Below are 20180 nucleotides of genomic sequence, written 5' to 3' on the forward strand. Positions count from 1 at the left end.
TCCTCATCTCTTTTCTAAATGGACATCCCTCTATTCTGAGGCTGTGCCCTCTGGTCCGAGACTCCACTACTACAGGAAACAGTTTCTAGGCCTTCCAGTATTTGATGAGTTTCAATGAAATCCTCTCGCATTCTCTAAGCTCCAGTGAGTACAGGTCCAGAGCTATCAAACACTCCTCATACTTTAACCCTTTCATTCCTGAAATTATTTCCATGAACCTCCTCTGGACTGTCTCAATAGGTTTCAATAGGTGTATTTAATGTCAGAGAAATGTATACAATATACACCCTGAACTACTTTTGCTTCGCAGACATCCACAGAAACAGAGAAGTGCACAGAATGAATGGCAGTTAAAATGTTAGAACCCCAAAGACCACCCCCCAGGTTCCCCCCTCCCACACAAAAGCAGCAGCAAGGTAACAAACCCCTCCCACCCCCACAAAAATACCAACACATTTTTTCTTAAATAAGGGGACCAAAACTGCTCACAACACTTCAAGTACAGTCTGACCCATGCCTTATAAAGCCTCAGCATTACATCCTTGCTTTTATATTCTAGACCTCTTGAAATTAATGCTAACATTGCATTTTTCTTCCTTACCACTGTCTCAACCTGCATGTTAGGGAATCCTGCATGAGGATTTCCAAGTCCTTTCGCACTTCCGATTTTTGAATTTTCTCCCTGCTTAGGAAATAGTCAATGCCTTACTCCTTCTACCAAGGTGCATAACTAAACACTTCCCTACACTATATTCCCTCTGCCACTAAGTCCTTCTGTCTAGAATAGTGTAGAATATTCCATTTAAGTCCTTAGGCAGACTTCCTGCTTCCTCAACACTATCTGCACCTCTACCTATCTTCATATCATCCATAAATTTCATCTTTTCTCTCCTTATGGTTTTAGTTGTCTTCCGTTAGTTTTTAAAAGCTTCCCAATCCTCTTTCCCACTAATTTTTGCTATATTATATACCCTCTCTTTTTCTTTTATGCCATGTTTGACCCCCTCATCAATGACAGTTGTTCAGCCTCCCTTTAGAATACTATTTCTTTGGATGTAACTATCCATGCCTCCCAAATAGCTCCTAGAAACTCCAGCCACTGCTGTTCTGGTGTCAATCCTGCTAAAGTCCCCTTCCAATCAACTTTGGCCAGCTCCTCTCTCATTCCCTTTTCTCCACTGTAACACTGATACATCTCACTTTATCTTCTCCCTCTCAAACTGCAGGGTGAATTCTATCATATTATGACCACTACCTCCCAAGGGTTCCTTTATCTTAACTTCCTAATCAAATCTGGTTAATTGCACAACACCCAAACTAGAATTGTTTTTTCCCTAATAGACTCAACCACAAGCTCCTCTAATAAGCCATCTCGTAAGCATTCTACACATTCCCTTTCTTGGGATCCAGCACCAACCTGATTTTCCCAATCTATCTGCATATTGAAATACTCATGACTATCGTAACATTCTTTTTTTCCACATGCTTTTTCTATCTCACATTGTAAGTTAATCCCCACATCCTAGCTACTGTTCGGAAGGCTGTATTTGACTCCCATCAGGGTCTTTCTACCCTTGTAGTTCCTTAACTCTACCCAAAAGGATTCTACATCTTTAGGTCCTATGTCACCCCTTTCTAAAGATTTGATTTCATTTTGTACCAACAGAGCAGCACCACTCCCTCTGTCTACCTGCTTATTCTTTCAATACAACGCATATCCTTGGATGTTAAGCTCTCAACTATGATATTCTTTTAGTTGCGACTTAGTGATATCCACAATGTCACACCTGCCAATCATTAACTGTGCTACAAGAACATCTACCTTCTTCCACACGCTGTGTGCATTCAAATATAACATCTTCAGTTCTGTTTTTAATCAGTTTTTGATTTTGCGCCTCCCCATACTTCAACTCACCCCACTGACTGCAATTTTGCTATATGATCTGCCTGTCCTTCTTCACAATCTCACTGCACCTACTTGTGTACCACCTGCCCCATCTTCAGCCCTATCACTCCAGTTCCTATCCCACTGCCAAACTAGTTTAAACCCTTCCAAACAGCTCTATTGGTGCTGGTGCCTCTCAAGTTCAGGTGTAACCCAAACACGAGAAAATCTGCAGATGCTGGAAATTCAAGCAACACACATCAAAGTTGCTGGTAAACGCAGCAGGCCAGGCAGCATCTCTAGGAAGAGGTACAGTCGACATTTCGGGCCCAGACCCTTCGACAGGACTAACTGAAAGAAGAGCTAGTAAGAGATTTGAAAGTGGTAGGGGGAGGGGGAGATCCAAAATGATAGGAGAAGACAGGAGGGGGAGGGGGAGATCCAAAATGATAGGAGAAGACAGGAAGGGGAGGGATGGAGCTAAGAGCTGGACAGTTGATTGGCAAAAGGGATATGAGAGGATCATGGGACAGGAGGCCTAGGGAGAAAGAAATGGGGGAGGGGGGAAAAACCCAGAGGATGGGCAAGGGGTATAGTGAGAGGGACAGAGGGAGAAACAGGAGAGAGAGAAAAAGAAAAAGAGTATGTGTATATAAATAAGTAACGGATGGGGTACGAGGGGGAGGTGGGGCATTAGCGGAAGTCTGAGGTCAATGTTCAAACCGTCAGGTTGGAGGCTACCCAGACAGAATATAAGGTGTTGTTCCTCCAACCTGAGTGTGGCTTCATCTTTACAGTAGAGGAGGCCGTGGATAGACATATCAGAATGGGAATGGGATGTGGAATTAAAATGTGTGGCCACTGGGAGATCCTACTTTCTCTGGCGGACAGAGCGTAGGTGTTCAGCAAGTGGTCTCCCAGTCTGCGTCGGGTCTCGCCAATATATAGGCCATATCGGGAGCACCGGACGCAGTATATCACCCCAGCCGACTCACAGGTGAAGTTTCGCCTCACCTGGAAGGACTGTCTGGGGCCCTGAATGGTGGTAAGGGAGGAAGTGTAAGGGCATGTGTAGCACTTGTTCCGCTTACAAGGATAAGTGCCAGAAGGGAGATCGGTGGGGAGGGATGGGGGGGACGAATGGACAAGGGAGTCGCGTAGGGAGCGATCCCTGCAGAAAGCGGGGGGGTGGGGAGGGAAAGATGTGCTTAGTGGTGGGATCCCACTGGAGGTGGCAGAAGTTACAGAGAATAATATGTTGGACCCAGAGGCTGGTGGGGTGGTAGGTGAGGACAAGGAAAACCCTATTCCTATTGGGGTGGCGGGAGGATGGAGTGAGAGTAGATGTGCGTGAAATGGGGGAGATGCGTTTGAGAGCAGAGTTGATGGTGGAGGAAGGGAAGCCCCTTTCTTTAAAAAAGGAGGACTTTTGTACAGGTCATACCTTTCCAGAAGAGATCTGAAACCCTGCTCCCTGCACCAATTCCTCAGCCACACATTCATCTGACAGATCATTCTATTCTTTCCCTCACTGGCACAAGACACCGGCAGCAATCAAGATTACTACCCCTGAGGCCCTGCTTTTCAGCTTTCTACCTAACTCCCTATATTCACTCTTTAAGACCCCATTCCTTTTCCTACCCATGTTGTTGGTAACCAATATATAGCACAACATCTGTCTGTTCACCCTCCCCCTTTAGAATGGTGTGGACCTAATCAGAGTCGTCCCTGGCACTAGGGAGGCAGCATACCATTAGGGTGTCCTCTAACTACGGAATCCCCTACCAATACTGCACACCTCTTCTCCCTCCTCCCCTTCTGAGCCACAAAGCCAGACTCAACGCCAGTCACTGCGTCTTCCCCTGGTAGGTCATCCCCCCTCTTCCCAGCAGTATCCAAAGCGGTATAATTATTATTGTGGAGAATGGTGACTCTACATTAGCTGCTTATTCCCTTTCCCTCTTCTGACAGTCACCCAGCTACCTGCCCCCAACAACTTAGGGGTGACTACCTCCCTGTAGCTCCTATATATCACCATCTCATTCTCCCGTATGAGACAAAGGTCATCCCGATGGAGCTCCTGTTCCTTAACATGGTCTCTAAGGAGCTGCAGCTCGAAGCACTTTGTACAGATGTAGTTATCAGGGAGACTGGTGATCTCCCAGAGTTCCCTCATCTCTCAAAGAACATGCCATTATGCCTGGATCATGGCCAACACAAGAGGGCACAGTTTAAAGGTGCTTGGAAGCAGGCACAGAAGAGATATCAGGGATAATTTGTTGTTGTTTTTTTAACGCAGAGAGTGGTGAGTGTGTAGAATGGGCTGCCAGCAACGGTGGTGGGGGCTGATACGATAGGCTCTTTTAAGTGACTCCTGGATTTCTAACGCAAACAAGAGGAATTCTGCAGATGCTGGAAATTCAAGCAACACACATCAAAGTTGCTGGTGAACGCAGCAGGCCAGGCAGTATCTCTAGGAAGAGGTACAGTCAACGTTTCAGGCCGAGACTTCAACTGTACCTCTTCCTAGAGATGCTGCCTGGCCTGCTGCGTTCACCAGCAACTTTGATGTGTGTTGCCTGGATTTCTAAAGTAAGTACATGTTCGGCACAGCATTGTGGACCAAAGGGCCTGCAGGCTTTCTACGTTTCCTTCTCAATGCACTAGATATGTATCATTAAGTAAAGAAAAAAAACTTACTAGAAAATTACCTGGAGCCTCTGCCAGCAGAGCCAAAGCCTCTCACTCTTAACACGGGACCACTCCCACAACAGCCACTCCACTTATACTTTGTCTCTTTCTAATGGCCCTTGTCAAGTTACTAATAACCAAGCAATCTTAAACTCTGCAGACAAGTTCTGACAGGACCAGTTCGCTTTTAAAAATTGGCACAGCAACTAAACAAGGAATTATTGCCAACTCTCTCGGTGATCTCCCGCTCCACAGGCGAGTCCGAACAGGCCCTGTTCATCTTTTAAAACTGGCACAAAAACTCCAGAAGGAATTGTCACCAACTCTCTCTTAAACTTCAATTTAAATCAGAAGATTACTTCACAGGCAACTAACTGGGCCATCTAGTCTGAAAATACTACTTAGTGTAACCACATATCCCAATTTTCTTCCCCCAACCTTGCAGGTTTTAACCCAGTGACTGCTTGTCCACTAATTAAACGCAGTAAAAGTTTCTGTCCTCACTGAACCTGGATAGAAGAACGTGTTCAATTCTTTTATAATCCTGTTACCTTACCATTAAGGTGATACAATTTCTCTGGGAAGGAAAGGGAAAATATAAAGAATCTTTCTATGCCACTATTTTATGCACCTTGATTAAATCCTGCCGCAGCTTTCTCTGTTTTAAAGAAACAAAGCATAACCTAGTTAATCATTTCCCATAACCATTTCTCTCAGCCATGGTAACCTGTACATATCCTCTTCATCATCTCTAGTGCTTCACAATTCCTGAAATGCAATGACCAGAGCTACGCAGAATTCTAAACTGTATGTTTAATGTTTCACACAACTCTAGCATGATTTCCTTCCTTTTACATTCCATTTCTCCACTGATAAACTACCTTTGTAATTACCTTACTGACCTGCAAGCTATCTTGAGGAATCTGTAGAATGTCATTTGGTCTTCTGCACTTCATCTTTCCCCTATTTCCATTTATTCCTTTGCCTTGTTTTCACCCTTCCCCTTCCCCCTCCCAAACAAATCCCATAGACTCCAATTGCCACTTTTCTTCACCCTAAGCAAATCACTTATATTTTCCTAAATTCTACAGCTTTACAACAGTAACAAGTCAGTTCTGGTATCATCTGCAAACTACTTAAATCATTCCCCCAAAACTCTTGACTTACATTCCAATCAAGATAAATCCCTTTACAATGATCAGGTCTCTCTTAGCTTTACCATTCCTTAAACAGGAGGAAAACCCCGCATTTCGTCTGCTGAACCACAAATCAGTATGGGATTTTCCCCAAACATAATGCAGATACACCATGCTTACACAGTCAAGTACCTTCTAATTTCAGACTAATATTTCTTGCGCCTCTCTCTGAGTCACTCTTTGAGGCTCAAACCGGAAGAAGAAAATTCCTCTTACCTTTGCTAACTGTGTCCATGTAATAAAATCATCTTCCTGTTCCATTCGAATATACATTATGTAGATTTTTCCTTCGGTGTCTGGAATGAAACTATCTTCACAGGGGTTTTTGGTATGGTCTAGAACCTTGGCCTCCCTGTAGGAATAACCACCAATTATTAGAAATCCAAGAGGCCTACAGAAGCTGAGCTACACTGTATACACTGCAAAGAACAGGTTCATTTTAGTTCATCAACAATTACCGAACTGTTTGATTACCGCTAAGGATAATTTCTTAACCAAGACGTAGTTAAACACGATCGCTGCTTATTAAAGATAATGGTATGACAAGTGAGTAAACATTTTCCAATCACAGAAATTCTTGAAATGAAAAACTAAACAATGCTGTAGCTGCTTTTACAACCTGTCCTCTTATCCTATATAAATATTCAACAGGAAACAGGATCAGAAAGAAAACGAGTGAGAAGGAGAGCAGTTTTATTTAAACAAAGCACTACTTTACCTTACCAGCTTGTGAATTTCATTCTCATACGCATCCTTTTTCAAACTGGAAAAGAGGTCAAGTTTGAGCCCATGAGCACGCAAAGATATTTTATCAACAATGTTTTAAAATGGCTTTAAGAATCATTAGTATAAAGTGTAAAAACAAATAGATTTTGATCTAAATACAAGAATGGGGCACAAGTAAATTTCGGGTTCAAAAAAATGCCTAAAAGTCAGATACCAACATTAGGTAAATGAAGCACATAAGTCTATTGTGTGCGAAAGGTTTAAAAAGGCAAGGAATCTTCAAAGGTTTTTGATTCGGAGCAAGAAGACTGTGAGTGAACGGCTGATTTTTCAGAGTGAAGGGAGTTTTTTTTACTGCTCGGGGTAAAAGAGAAGCGAGACTGCGAAGGCACGACATCAGCTAGTAGTGCGCGAAAGGTTTAAAAAGACAGCCGTATCCTGCAGGCAGCCGAGTGAGAGGCGGCAGTGTGGTAGGGCTTTGGCTCAACGGGCTTAGGCAGTAACGGGACAGGGCTAGGTAGGTTTAAATGTGTTAATTGCGGAAAGGAGGTAGTATGAGTGTGAGGCCTGTTTTCTGTGCTCAGTGTCAGATGTGGGGGGTCCTGGAGTCTCCCAGCCTCCCGGACGGCCATATCTGCACCAGGCATGTCGAGCTGCAACTCCTGAGGGACCAAGTTAGGGAACTGGAGATGCAGCTTGATGACCTTCGCCTGGTCAGGGAGAGCAAGGAGGTGATAGAAAGGAGTTATAGTTAGGTGGTCATACCGGGGCCACAGGAGACAGACAGATGGGTCACAGTCAGGAGGGGGAAGAGGAAGAGTCAGGTACGAGAGAGTACCCCTATGGCTGTACCCCTTGACAATAAGTACTCCTGTTTGAGTACCATTGGGGGGGAACAGCCTACCTGGGAGAAGCGGCAATGGCCGTCACTCTGGCACGGAGTCTGGCCCTGTAGCTCAGAAGGGTAGTGAAAGGAGGAGGAAGGCAGTAGTGATAGGGGACTCTATAGTTAGGGGGTCAGACAGGCGATTCTGTAGATACAAGAAAGAAACTCGGAGCGAAGTTTGCCTCCCAGGTGCCAAGGTCCGGGATGTTTCAGACTGTGTCCAAGATATCCTGCAGTGGGAGGGAGAACAGCCAGAGGTCATGATACATATTGGTACCAATGACATAGGGGGGAAAAGGGAAGAGGTCTTGAAAAAAAGACAACAGGGAGTTAGGAAGGAAGCTGAGAAGCAGGTTTGCTAAGGCTACTGGGGAGAGTTTAAACTAGAATTATTGGGGGCTGGGAACCGAACTGAAGAGACTGGGAAAGAGGAGGTTGGCTCACAGATAGAGAAAGCTTGTAGACAATGCAAGAGGGAGGATAGGCAGGTGATAGAGAAGGGACGCGCTCAGACCGAAAGTTTGAGATGTTTCTATTTTAACGTCAAGGAGTGTTGTGAACAAAGCGGATGAGCTTAGAGCGTGGATCAGTACTTGGAGATATGATGTGGTGGTCATTACAGAGACTTGGATGGCTCAAGGACAGGAATGGTTACTTCCAGTGCTGGGTTTTAGATGTTTCAGAAAGGACAGGGAGGGAGGCAAAAGAGGTGGGGGCGTGGCACTGTTGATCAGAGATAGTGTCACGGCTGCAGAAAAGGTGGACGCCATTGAGGGACTGTCTATGGAGTCTCTGTGGGTGGAGGTTAGGAACAGGAAGGAGTCAATAACTTTACTGGGTGATTTTTATAGGCCGCCCAATAGTAACAGGGATATTGAGGAGCAGATAGGGAAACAGATCCTGGAAAAGGTGTAATAATAACAGAGTTGTCATGATGGGAGATTTTAATTTCCCAAATATCATTTGCCATCTCCCTAGAGTGAGAGATTTAGATGGGGTGGACTTTATTAGGTGTGTTCAGGAAGGTTTCTTGACACAATATGTAGATAAGCCTACAAGAAGAGAGGCTATATTTGATTTGGTATTGGGAAATGACCCTAGTCAGGTGTCAGATCTCTCAGTGGGAGAGCATTTGGAGATAATTCTGTCTCCTTTACAATAGCATTGGAGAGAGATAGGAACAGACAAGTTAGAAGAGGATTTAATTGGAGTAAGGGAAATTATGAGGCTATCAGGCAGGAAATTAGAGGCTTAAATTGGAAACAGATGTTCTCAGGGAAAAGTATGGAAGAAATGTGGCAAATATTCAGGGGATATTTGTGTGGAGTTCTGCATAGGTACGTTCCAATGAGACAGGGAAGTTACGGTAGGGTACAGGAACTGTGGTGTACAAAGGCTGTAATAAACCTAGTCAAGAAGAAAAGCTTACAAAAAGTTCAGAAAGCTAGGTAATGTTAGAGATTATAAGGCTAGCAGGAAGGAGTTTAAGAAGGAAATTAGGAGAGCCAGGAGGGGCCATGAGAAGGCCTTGGCGGGCAGGATTAAGGAAAACCCCAAGGCATTCTACAAGTATGTGAAGGGCAAGAGGATAAAATGTGAAAGAATAGGACCTATCAAGTGTGACAGTGAGAAAGTGTGTATGGAACCAGAGGAAATAGCACAATGAATACTTTACTTCAGTATTCACTATGGAAAAGGATCTTGGTGATTGTAGTGATGACTTGCAGCAGACTGAAAAGCTTGAGCATGTAGATACTAAGAAAGAGGATGTGCTGGAGCTTTTGGAAAGCATCAAATTGAGTAAGTCGCCGGGACCAGATGAGACGTACCTCAGGCTACTGTGGGAGGCAAGGTAAGAGGTTGCTGAGCCTCTGGCGATGATCCCTGCATCATCAATGGGGATGGGAGAGGTTCCAGAGGATTGGAGGGTTGCAAATGTTGTTCCTTTATTTCAGAAAAGGGGTAGATATAGCCCAGGGAATTATAGACCAGTGAGTCTTACCTCAGTGGCTGGTAAACTGATGGAGAAGATCCTGAGAGGCAGGATTTACGAACATTTGGAGAGGTATAATATGATTATGAGTAGTCAGCATGGCCTTGTCAAGGGCAGGTCGCGCCTTACGAGCCTGATTGAATTTTTTGAGGATGTGACTAAATACATTGATGAAGGAAGAACAGTAGATATAGTGTATATGGATTTCAGCAAGGCATTTGATAAGGTACCCCATGCAAGGCTTATTGAGAAAGTAAAGAGGCATGGGATCCAAGGGGACATTGCTTTGTGGATCCAGAACTGGCTTGCCCACAGAAGGCAAAGAGTGGTTGTAGACGGGTCATATTCTGCATGGAGGTCGGTCACCAGTGAGGTGCCTCAGGGACCTGTTCTGGGACCCTTACTCTTCGTGATTTTTGTAAATGACCTGGATGAGGAAGTGGAGGGATGGGTTAGTAAGTTTGCTGATGACACAAAGGTTGGAGGTGTTGTGGATAGTGTGGAAGGCCATCAGAGGTTACAGCGGGACATTGATAGGATGCAAAATTAGGCTGAGAAGTGGCAGATGGAGTTCAACCCAGATAAGTGTGAAGTGGTTCATTTTGGTAGGTCAAATATGATGGCAGAATATAGTATTAATGGTAAGACTCTTGGAAGTGTGGAGGATCAGAGGGCCCTTGGGATCCGAGTCCATAGGACGCTCAAAACAGCTGCGCAGGTTGACTCTATGGTTAAGGCGGCGTACAGTGTATTGGCCTTCATCAATTATGGAATTGAATTTAGGAGTCGAGAGGTAATGTTGCAGCTCTATAGGACCCTGGTCAGACCCCACTTGGAGTACTGTGCTCAGCTCTGGTCGCCTCACTACAGAAAGGATGTGGAAGCCATAGAAAGGGTGCAGAGGAGAACTACAGGGATGTTGTCTGGATTGGGGAGCATGCCTTATGAGAATAGGTTGAGTGAACTCGGATTTTTCTCCTTGGAGCGACGGAGGGTGAGAGGTGACCTGATAGAGGTGTATAAGATGATGAAAGGCATTGATCGTGTGGATAGTCATAGGCTTTTTCCCAGGGCTGAAAGGGTTGCCACAAGAGGACACAGGTTTATGGTGATGGGGAGTAGGTACAGAGGAGATGTCAGGGCTAGGTTTTTTTACTCAGAGGGTGGTGAGTGCGTGGAATGGGCTGCCGGCAACGGTGGTAGAGGGGGATACGATAGGGTCTTTTAAGAGACAATTAGATAGGTACATGGAGCTTAGAAAAATAGAGGGCTAAAGGTAAGCCTAGTAATTTCTAAGGTAGGGACATGTTCAGCACAACTTTGTGGGCTGAAGGGCCTGTAGGTTTCCTATGTTTCTATTTGGGACAGAATGAGATATCGAAAGAGCCACAGATGGATAAAAGTACAAGATACCTATCTACGTTTTTGAGCTGCACATTTGGAACAGTGTTGAGCTTGTGTTTCTTGAAATAAGCTTCCTACAAAAGGAAAAAAAGTGAATTACATAAAATGTGTTATTTCAGAACGACAAAACATTACAACTCAAATTAAAGCAGATTAAAATTAAGCCCTAATCACCAATTATTCAGCTATTGACATTACTGCTGACTATACAAAAGCCAACCAGAAAGGTCACAGCACACATCAGCTGTTTATCACTGTAACTAAACTGGTTTGATCAACCCTAAATCATCCCATCAGAGCAGCTTTATATTAATACAACCACCTAATACTTACATGAAAATACCCATTCATATTGAGTCCAACGATGCCAAAATGGTACGATCTGGATACATCTGGGATAATACACTCCCGACCTTTCCTTTGCTCAGGCATTCTCACCCACATGTCCCAGTCCCAGAGCTGTGAAGAAGTCAGAAGTTAAAACCCAGATAATCTTCTTTAAAGTAAATATGAGGGTATATAGCTGCATTTTTATTTACTTCTCTTGTCCAAAACAATACACTCAGCCTGCATGATGCTCCTGATCCTGGTTCAATGCCAAGTTTGTATACTATGCACATTAAGGGTGTATTCACCATGACCATGATAAACTCTGAAATTTTCTTTGGTAAATAGAAAATAAATTCTTATCTCATAGAACTACTGTGCAATGCATGATAGTATGAAGACATTTTTTAAAATATTTCTTCAAATGGAGTGTTTAAATATGTAAAAAAAAGTATTTAACTCAAAGCAATTGTGCTGACATCTCTTATCAAAATAAAGTGTTGATAAAACCACTTGGAAGTAAATGAGTTGCTGTCCATCGATTTTTTTAAACTTCCCAGATAACATCAGTGGCACTTACTGTGTTAATAATTTGCAGTGTCTTTGATTTGGGCAACAATTGTCAGTATATTCATCCACACTTGGCAAGATGTCAATGTCACAAACATTCTGGTTCAAGCAGGTATACACAGCAATTCCCTATAGCACAGACTTGACAAGTTGGCCCCTGTTCTTGACATTTATCTAATGTATGATTACTATATGTTATTAGAATTTCATAAATATTCATGTTTCTATTAAAAATTTGCCATCTATGAGAATGAACATGGATCTCACTCATTTTAAAAACTAAGACTTTGTTTCGCAGAAGCAGATTTGCGGATTCGGTCAATGGAATAGAAGATACTGATTGTGAGTAAGTACAATAACTATTTATTTACAAACCATCAGTGAAACACTCAACCAAACATCTAAGTCAAACAAGTACTTATAACAAAACTGCAACACTAAACAGTCAATAACATTTCTAACTCAAACAGGAACTTTGTTAAGCCCCTCAAGTTTCACAACTATAACACTATAACTAACTGTCTGTCTCTGTTCTGGGGCCCTTATATCTGCAGCACTTTCCCAGTGGCTCATCAGCCCTGGTCGCGACCCAGCCTGAAGGGAGCCAGACCCTAGCCAAGAGTCAGAATGTCTGGCACGCACTATTCTTATACTGTTGGGGTGCCTGAAACCAGAAGTTGGTGCTATAGCGTGAGAGCCAGTTAATGGGAGAGAGCTCCCACATCTTTCAAATGGGTCAATCAGCGACCGGCACCGTGGAAGCAGCCTTCTATCAGTAGGCAAGTTTATCCTTTACATTACATTTCACCCCTCAAAAGATACAACACCATGACTAGTCAGCCCACAGGCCACTATAACCCCCACAAGCACCCCACTAAACTACATAGAAAACACAAAACCACTGGCAAAGAGCCCTGGTCCCTTTCTCTTCTGTGTTTCACTCTGCCAAGGGCTTTAAATCCTACTCAAGGCGGGAAGGGTATCTGACCTTGACCGACACTGCCACCCAATCCCATAAGGATTTATTTACACTTACAGGGAGCGAGCAGCATTCTGTGGGTGTTGTTGATTACATGTTGGAACAACAGACCCCCTAAGGCGCCCTTCTTTCTATTAGATAGACTCACTCCAGTACCCCTATCATCCATATCCTCAAGAAACACGTAGCCAGAGGCCTTCCCAGCTTCTGCTTGTACCTATCCGCCAACCCCTCTAGTTCCTTAGGGGAGAACCCCCTGATCTCTGTCGCCTTGGAAGGGCCTACTGTAGTATTCCTCTGACATTTCCCAGGGACCCTATGCTGGGTATGGGATCATGTGGTCATAGATCTGAGCTGTACAGAGAGAATCATACAACCTCTGCTCTGTTTGAGAAGTTGCAGAACCTGGGCCTCTGTACCTCCCTCTGCAATTAGATCCTCGATTTCCTAACTGGAAGACAACAATCTGTGCAGATTGGTGATAACATATCCTCCACGCTGACGATCAACATTGGCGCACCTCAGGGGTGTGTGCTTAGCCCGCTGCTCTACCCTCTGTATACACACAACTGTGTGGCTAGGCACAGCTCAAGTACCATCTATAACTTTGCTGACTATACAACTATTGTTGGTAGAATCTGAGGTGGTGACGAGAGGGTGTACAGGAGTGAGATATGCCAACTAGTGGAGTGTTGCCGCAACAACAACCTGGGACTCAACGTCAGTAAGACAAAAGAGCTGATTGTGGACTTCAGGAAGGGTATGAAGAAGGAACACATGCCAATCCTCAGAGGGATCAGAAGTGGAGAGAGTGAGCAGCTCCTGGGTGTCAAGACCTCTGAGGATCTAACCTGGTCCCAACATATTGATGGAGTTATAAAGAAGGCAAGACAGCGGCTATACTTCATTAGGAGTTTGAAGAGACTTGGCATATCAAGAAATACTCTCAAAAATTTCTATAGTTGTACCGTGGAGAGCATTCTGACAGGCTGCATCACTGTCTGTTTGGAGGGGCTACTGCACAGGACCGAAAGAAGCCGCAGAAGGTTGTAAACCTAGTCAGCTCCATCTTGGGTACTAGCCTACAAAGTACCCAGGACATCTTCAGGGAGCGGTGTCTCATAAAGGCAGCATCCATTATTAAGGACCTCCAGTACCCAGAGCATGGCCTTTTCTCATTGTTACCATCAGGTAGGAGGTACAGAAGCCTGAAGGTACATACTCAGTTATTCAGGAACAGCTTCTTCCCCTCTGTCATCCAATTCCTAAATGGACATTGAATCTTTGGACGCTACCTCACTTTTTTTTTAAATATACAGTATTTCCGTTTTTGGACTTTTTAAAATCTATTCAATATACATAATTGATTTACTTGTTTATTATTATTATTTTGTCTCTGCTAGATTATGTATTGCATTGAACTGCTGCTGCTAAGTTAACAAATTTCACGTCACATGCCGGTGATAATAAATCTGTTTCTGATTCCTCCATCCTCACCATTTAGCCAGATATCCCAATCCCCAATCAGCATGTTTGGATCATCTCCCTGCAGCAACAAGGCTCAAACCTTAATAGAATCCGTTTGCCAGTCAGCCCGTCGGGCAGCCTCCAATTGCTCCACCTTCACTAGCTGACCGGCTATCTTCGTAGCCCTCTAGCACTTTGACCTGGGTCAGTGCTGAACGAGGAGCTTCCCCCATGGTGGTACAATGCTGGTGCAGCACGACCGCCTCATTCTTGAGACTTGCTGTCTCCAGCTCTCTCTGTGATCGTCATATGCTGGTGCTTTACGATGGCTGCCAGCAACCTGAGAGCAACACTCTGCCTCCCCTTCCCCTCGAGGAACACCGCCTTCTTCCGTACATACATTATGTGGTGTCTGATACTCAGCCCACTAAATTATTATGGTTTCTTTTAACTTTTCCTTAGCTGTACAAAGCAAATGATCTGGCCGCAGGTAGGAGAGAAAATAGTTGTCCGATAGTCTAAACTCAAGTACATTGACCACTGAAGACAAAAAATCCATTTAAAGGATCATTCTCGGAAGAGATGCCTTACTGCAAAGGCAAAAGGAATTGAAAGGAGAAAGAGAAAGTAGGACATGGTATTTCTGCTTTTTTTTTCCTGGACTTCATCTCTCTCATCCCCATAACAAATTAAAATAATTTGTCTGTAAATACTTACTGTACAGTTCCACTAATGCATAAAAATCCAAAAGGAAAGATAGCATACGTATTTAAGATACTTTTTCTACAATTCCTGGCAAGAAAAAAAATGTGAAAAGAGAGAGGGGAAAGTACAAAATATTGTCACACTGATGCACTCAAAGTGATCATTATGGAAAAATGAAAACAGCTGTTAGAATAACACATAGGAAAAAACATTGAATCAATGGACTAGGAATTAAAACAACCTTACCTTTTCTGGTGTTGGCCACTTTGGCTCCAGCTCATCTTTATAAAGGCTCTTCTTTAGAACCCATCCAAGCCCTGGCATACTCTCCACTCGATAGAGTAAAGCAATGTCCTCTGCTGTGTGCTCATAGCCCTAAGGTTTACACACAAAGTCATTAACAAAGTATCACTCATTCTCAACCATGGAGAACAGCAAGTAATCAACAAGCAATGCTGATCTGATAACAGCATCATTCACAGATAATCTGTAGAGCAGAAAGAAAATCAACCATACAGTAAGAACATACATGTATCAAAATGCTTTAAAACAGAAGGTAACTTTCTCCATTTACCTTTACAAACACTGTTAAATTATCACAAATTTTAATTTAATATTGTCATTTAGAACAAACACTTCAATGGAAAAGACGTCTAATAAAGAGGCAGTGATTCCCTAATACAAGTAGAGCAGCTGAACACACGAAACGTAGCAACCATCATTTTGAGTCAAAAACCCAAGTACACAATCCGTCCCCCCCCACTTCTATGATCCTCTCCATAACAGATGCTAATCTGATCCACTATACATGACTCAAATGACATCAAAATTACTTGAATGTTATGGAAAATAAAAATACTCGGCCATGCTGGTCTAAGACTTGCCATTCCTCTACCCAAACTACCATGCTGAATATGAATACTGGTCCTGGTATGTGTTGTCCACAAATCCAATACAGCTAAAATAATCAGCAGTAACAGCACATCCACTACCATATTCTCTGCTTTTATTACAAATTTCCAGCATTTACTTTTCTCTTTTCAAGTATACCTAAATACTATACTATCTATCCATTTAATGACCATTGACACTTCTATCAAGTATCATTTATCAACCAATTTTACATGATCTGGCTCCACCAGAAAACCGAAAATTAGTCCAAATGTGAATCAGAACAGCTGAATTCAAGGTTGTATGTGCAGCATAATGGAAATCTGGTAAACCTAAAGTCAATGGGACTTTAGCAGGGGGAAATTTGGAGAACATAACCCATTGAGGAGTCAGTAGTGGAAAAGGTGAGCAGCTTCAAGTTTCTGGTCATTAATATCTCACAGACTCTCTCCTGTGCCCGACATATTGATGCACTCACAAAGAAGGTACACCAATGGCGATACTTCATATGAATCAGAATCAAGTTTAATACCACTGGCATATCCCATGAAATTTGTTGTTTTGCGACATCAGTACAGTGCAAAACACAGTAACAAAAAAAACTATACATTATAATAAATATAAATAAAATAAGGTAGTGTTCATGGATTGATTGTCCATTCAAAAATCTGATGGAAGAGGGGAATTAACAGTTCCTGAAGTGCTGAATGAGTGTCTTCAGGCAGTCCTATACCTCCTTATTGATGAAAGCAATAAGAGGGCACGTCTGGGTGGTGGGAGTCCTTAATGATGAATGCCACCTTTTTGAGGCATTGCTTTTTGAAGGCTTCCTCAATACTGGGGAAGCTAGTGCCGATGATAGAGCTGGCTGAGTTTTCAAATTTCTGCAGCTGTTTCTGCTCCATTACAGTGGTACCTCAATAACAGATGGAGATGCAACCAGCTAGAATGCTCTCCATGGCACATCTGTAGAAATTTGCAAGTGTCTTTGGTGACATACCAAGCCTCCTCAACTTTTTAATGAAATATAGACCCTGTCATGCCGCCTTGTAATTGCATCAAGCATTCTTTGTAATTGTTGGGCCCAGGATAGATCTTCAGCAAAGATGACACCCAGGAACTTTAAACTGCTCACCCTTTCCACTGCTGATCCTTCAATGATGACTGAGGTGTGTTCCCTCAACTTCCTGAAGTCCACAATCAATTCCTTGATTTTACTGTTGTTGAGAGCAAAGCCTTTGTTGCAACACCACTCAACCAGCTGATCTATCTCACACCAGTATGCCTCCTGGTCACCATGTGAAATTCTGCCAACAATATTTGTGTTGTCAGCAAATGTACAGATAGTGGTTGAGCTGTGCCGAACCTCAAAGTTGTGTGTGCAGAAAGAGTACAGCAGTGGGCTAAGCACGCATCTTTGAGATGTGCCCATGTAGACTGTCAGCGAGGAGATGTTCTTTCTAATCCGCATAGATTGTGGTCTCCTGGTGAGGAAGTCAAGGATCCAGTTGTAGAGGCAGGTACAGGGGCTCAGATTTTGGAGCTTGTTGATTAGAGCCGAGGGTATGATTGTGTTGAACACTGAGCTGTAATCAATAAACAGCAGCCGGACGTAGGTATTACTTATTGTCCAGGTGATCTAATGGAGAGCCAGTGAGATTGCATCCACTTATAGGCAACCATTAGTCTCATGAGACCATGGATTTGCACACTGGAAGGTTTCCAGGTCGCAGGCCTGTATGGAAGACCAGCAGTTGCCCATGCTGCAAGTCTCCCCTCTCCACGCCACCAATGTTGTCCAAGGGAAGGGCATTAGGACCCATACAGCTTGACACCGGTGTCATCGCAGAGCAATGTGTGGTTAAGTGCCTTGCTCAAGGGTACACACGCTGCCTCAGCCAAGGCTCGCACTAGCGACCTTCAAATCACTAGACAAACACCTTAACCACTTGGCCATGCACTAACACTTGCATCCACTATGAACCTATTATGGCAATAGGTAAATTGCAGGTCCAGGTCCTTGTTTAGGTAGGAGTTTAATTCGAGCCATGACCAACCTTCCAAAGCACTTCAGGTCAGTAGATGCAAGTGCCACCGGTAGATAGTCATTGAATAGCTCACCCTGCTCCTCTTGGGCACTAGCATGATCGAAGATGGTGGGAACCTTCTATCGCAGCAGTGAGAAATTGAACCATGTCCTTGAATATTCCCACCAGCTGGTTGGCAAAAGTTTTAAGAGATTGGTATGTCACTAAAGACTCCAGCAAATGCATACAGAGTATACATATCGAAACGTGGAGAGTATTCTGACTGGTTAATCACCGCCTAGTAAGGAAGCTCCAATGCGCAAGACTGAAAGTGGCTGCAGTGGGTTGGACACTCATCCAGCTCAACCACAGACACAACCCTCCCCACCAATGAGGATATCTTCAAAGGCAGTGTCTCAGGAAGGCAGCAACCATTATTAAGGACCCTCACCACTTGGGACATACTGTCTTCTCATAACTACCATCAGGTAGGAGTAACTGAAGCCAGAGGACTCACCAAAGGTGATTTAGGAACAGTTTCTCCCCCCGCCATCAGACTTCTGAATGATCCATGAATCCTATCTTGTTATCCCTTTTTTTTCGCAGTATTTATTTTTATTGTAACTTAGAATAACATTTTTCTTCCACTGTACTGCTGTCACAAATCAACAAATTTCACAACACATGCCAATTTTAATCAACCTGTTTCTGATTCTGAATATCTATTTGTGGCTGAAGCAATACCCAGCACAAAAGGAATAATATTCCGGATCCTGGAACAATAATTTCAAGTTCAAGTTTATTGTCCACTGACTACATACATATGAACACAAGGAATAACATTCCTCTGCACCTTGGTGCACCCACAAAACATATTACACACAGCACATTAAATAAAATATTAAGTTAATGAAATATAATTCAAAGTGAATGTAGTATGCTGCACGAGTGAACAGCTCCCAGTCCTAGTGACAAGACCTCAGTTGTTGTAGGGTATTCATTAGTCTCAGAACCTGAGGGAAGTAGCTGTTACCATAAGGCCATTCAGTCCTTCGAATCTGCTCTGCCATTCCAACATGGCTGATGTTATCCCCTCAACGTCATTCTTGCCTTCTTCCCGTAACCTTTGACACCATCACTAATCAAGAACCAATCCACTTCCACTTTAAATATGCCCAATGACTTAGCCTCCACTGTCATCTGTGGCAATGAGTTCCACAAATTCACTATCCTCTGGTAAAGAAATTCCTTATCTCTTTTCTAAATGGACATCCCTCTATACTGAGGCTGTGCTCTCTGGTCCTAGACTCCCCCCACAATAGGAAACATCCTCTCCACATCCACTCTATCTAAGCCATTCAATATTTGATGGCAAGTACAAGCCCAGAGCCATCAAACGCCCCTCATACATTAACTCTTTCATTCCCAGAATCATTCTTATGAATTTGCTCTGTACTCCCTTCAATGCCACCACACTTCTTCTTAGAAAAGGGGCTGAAAACTGCTCACAATGCCTTATAAAGCCTCAACAATACATCCTTGCTTTTATATTCTAATCCCATCAATATAAATGCTAACATTGCATTTGCTTTTCTTACACCAACTCTACCTGTAGTGTTAACCATTAGGGAATCCTGCTCGAAGACTTCTAAGTCCCTTTGTACAACGGTTTCTTTTTAATTTTCTCCCTCATTTGAAAATAGTCTGCACCTTTATTTCTTCTATGACCATAAACTTCCCTACACTATATTCCATCTGCCACTTCTTTGCCTATTCTAAGTACTTCTTCAGACTTCTTGCTTCCTCAACACTACATGCCACTCCACCCATCTTCATATCATCTGCAAAACTGGCTCCTTAGCCACGAATTCAGTCTCCCAATTCAATAACATAACGCCCCACTAATTTTTGCCATATTATATGGTCTCTCTCTTGATTTAATGCTGTGTTTTACTTCCCTTGTCAGCCGTGATAGCCTCATCTCCCCTTTAGAACAGGGGTTCCCAATCTGGGGCCCATAGACCCCTCTGTTAATGACACAGACACGCACATCCAGACAGACAGACAGACACAGACACACACACACACACACACACACACATTCTTGCAGGTGCAGTCATCAATGATATTGGAGGTCTCCCTCCCTTCCATCATCTTGCAAGAGAAGCATTCCACTCTCCTGTCTGACACCCCCACTGCTCTAACTGTGCAATAAAGAAAGAAAGAAAAAATAAATGAAAAAAATCTACCTGTGGCCTCCACCTCTCCTCACCAAAGCCTCTACGAGCCAAAGCCTGAACTCCCCACTCTTAACACTGGCACACTCACACAATGACCACTCCACTTAAAACTAACTTCGTTTTATTGGCCCTTGTCAAATACCCAATTATGCACAATCCAACATCTCCCGGGGAACTGATACGCAGAATGTTA

The 20180-nt window shown here is 43.4% G+C and overlaps 1 protein-coding gene across 2 annotated transcripts in view; it reads right to left on the reverse strand.

Annotated features, from left to right (window-relative positions):
* The window catches only part of pomgnt1 (protein O-linked mannose N-acetylglucosaminyltransferase 1 (beta 1,2-)), an 82877-nt gene that overhangs the window by 11191 nt on the left and 51506 nt on the right, over nt 1-20180 (reverse strand). Inside the window, exons 15-19 of one of the 2 annotated variants that reach the window (XM_072273715.1) lie at nt 15076-15204; nt 11115-11240; nt 10791-10855; nt 6491-6535; nt 5989-6124 (exon numbers count right to left, since the gene is read on the reverse strand). In XM_072273715.1, the coding sequence (XP_072129816.1) occupies nt 5989-6124; nt 6491-6535; nt 10791-10855; nt 11115-11240; nt 15076-15204 (501 nt within the window). Of the gene's footprint in view, nt 1-5988; nt 6125-6490; nt 6536-10790; nt 10856-11114; nt 11241-15075; nt 15205-20180 lie in introns of those variants that run through there. The other variant, XM_072273717.1, reaches the window with a different exon arrangement.

The sequence above is a fragment of the Mobula birostris genome, chromosome 12 (genome assembly GCF_030028105.1).
Source record: "Mobula birostris isolate sMobBir1 chromosome 12, sMobBir1.hap1, whole genome shotgun sequence".
In the NCBI taxonomy this organism is placed as follows: domain Eukaryota; kingdom Metazoa; phylum Chordata; class Chondrichthyes; order Myliobatiformes; family Myliobatidae; genus Mobula; species Mobula birostris.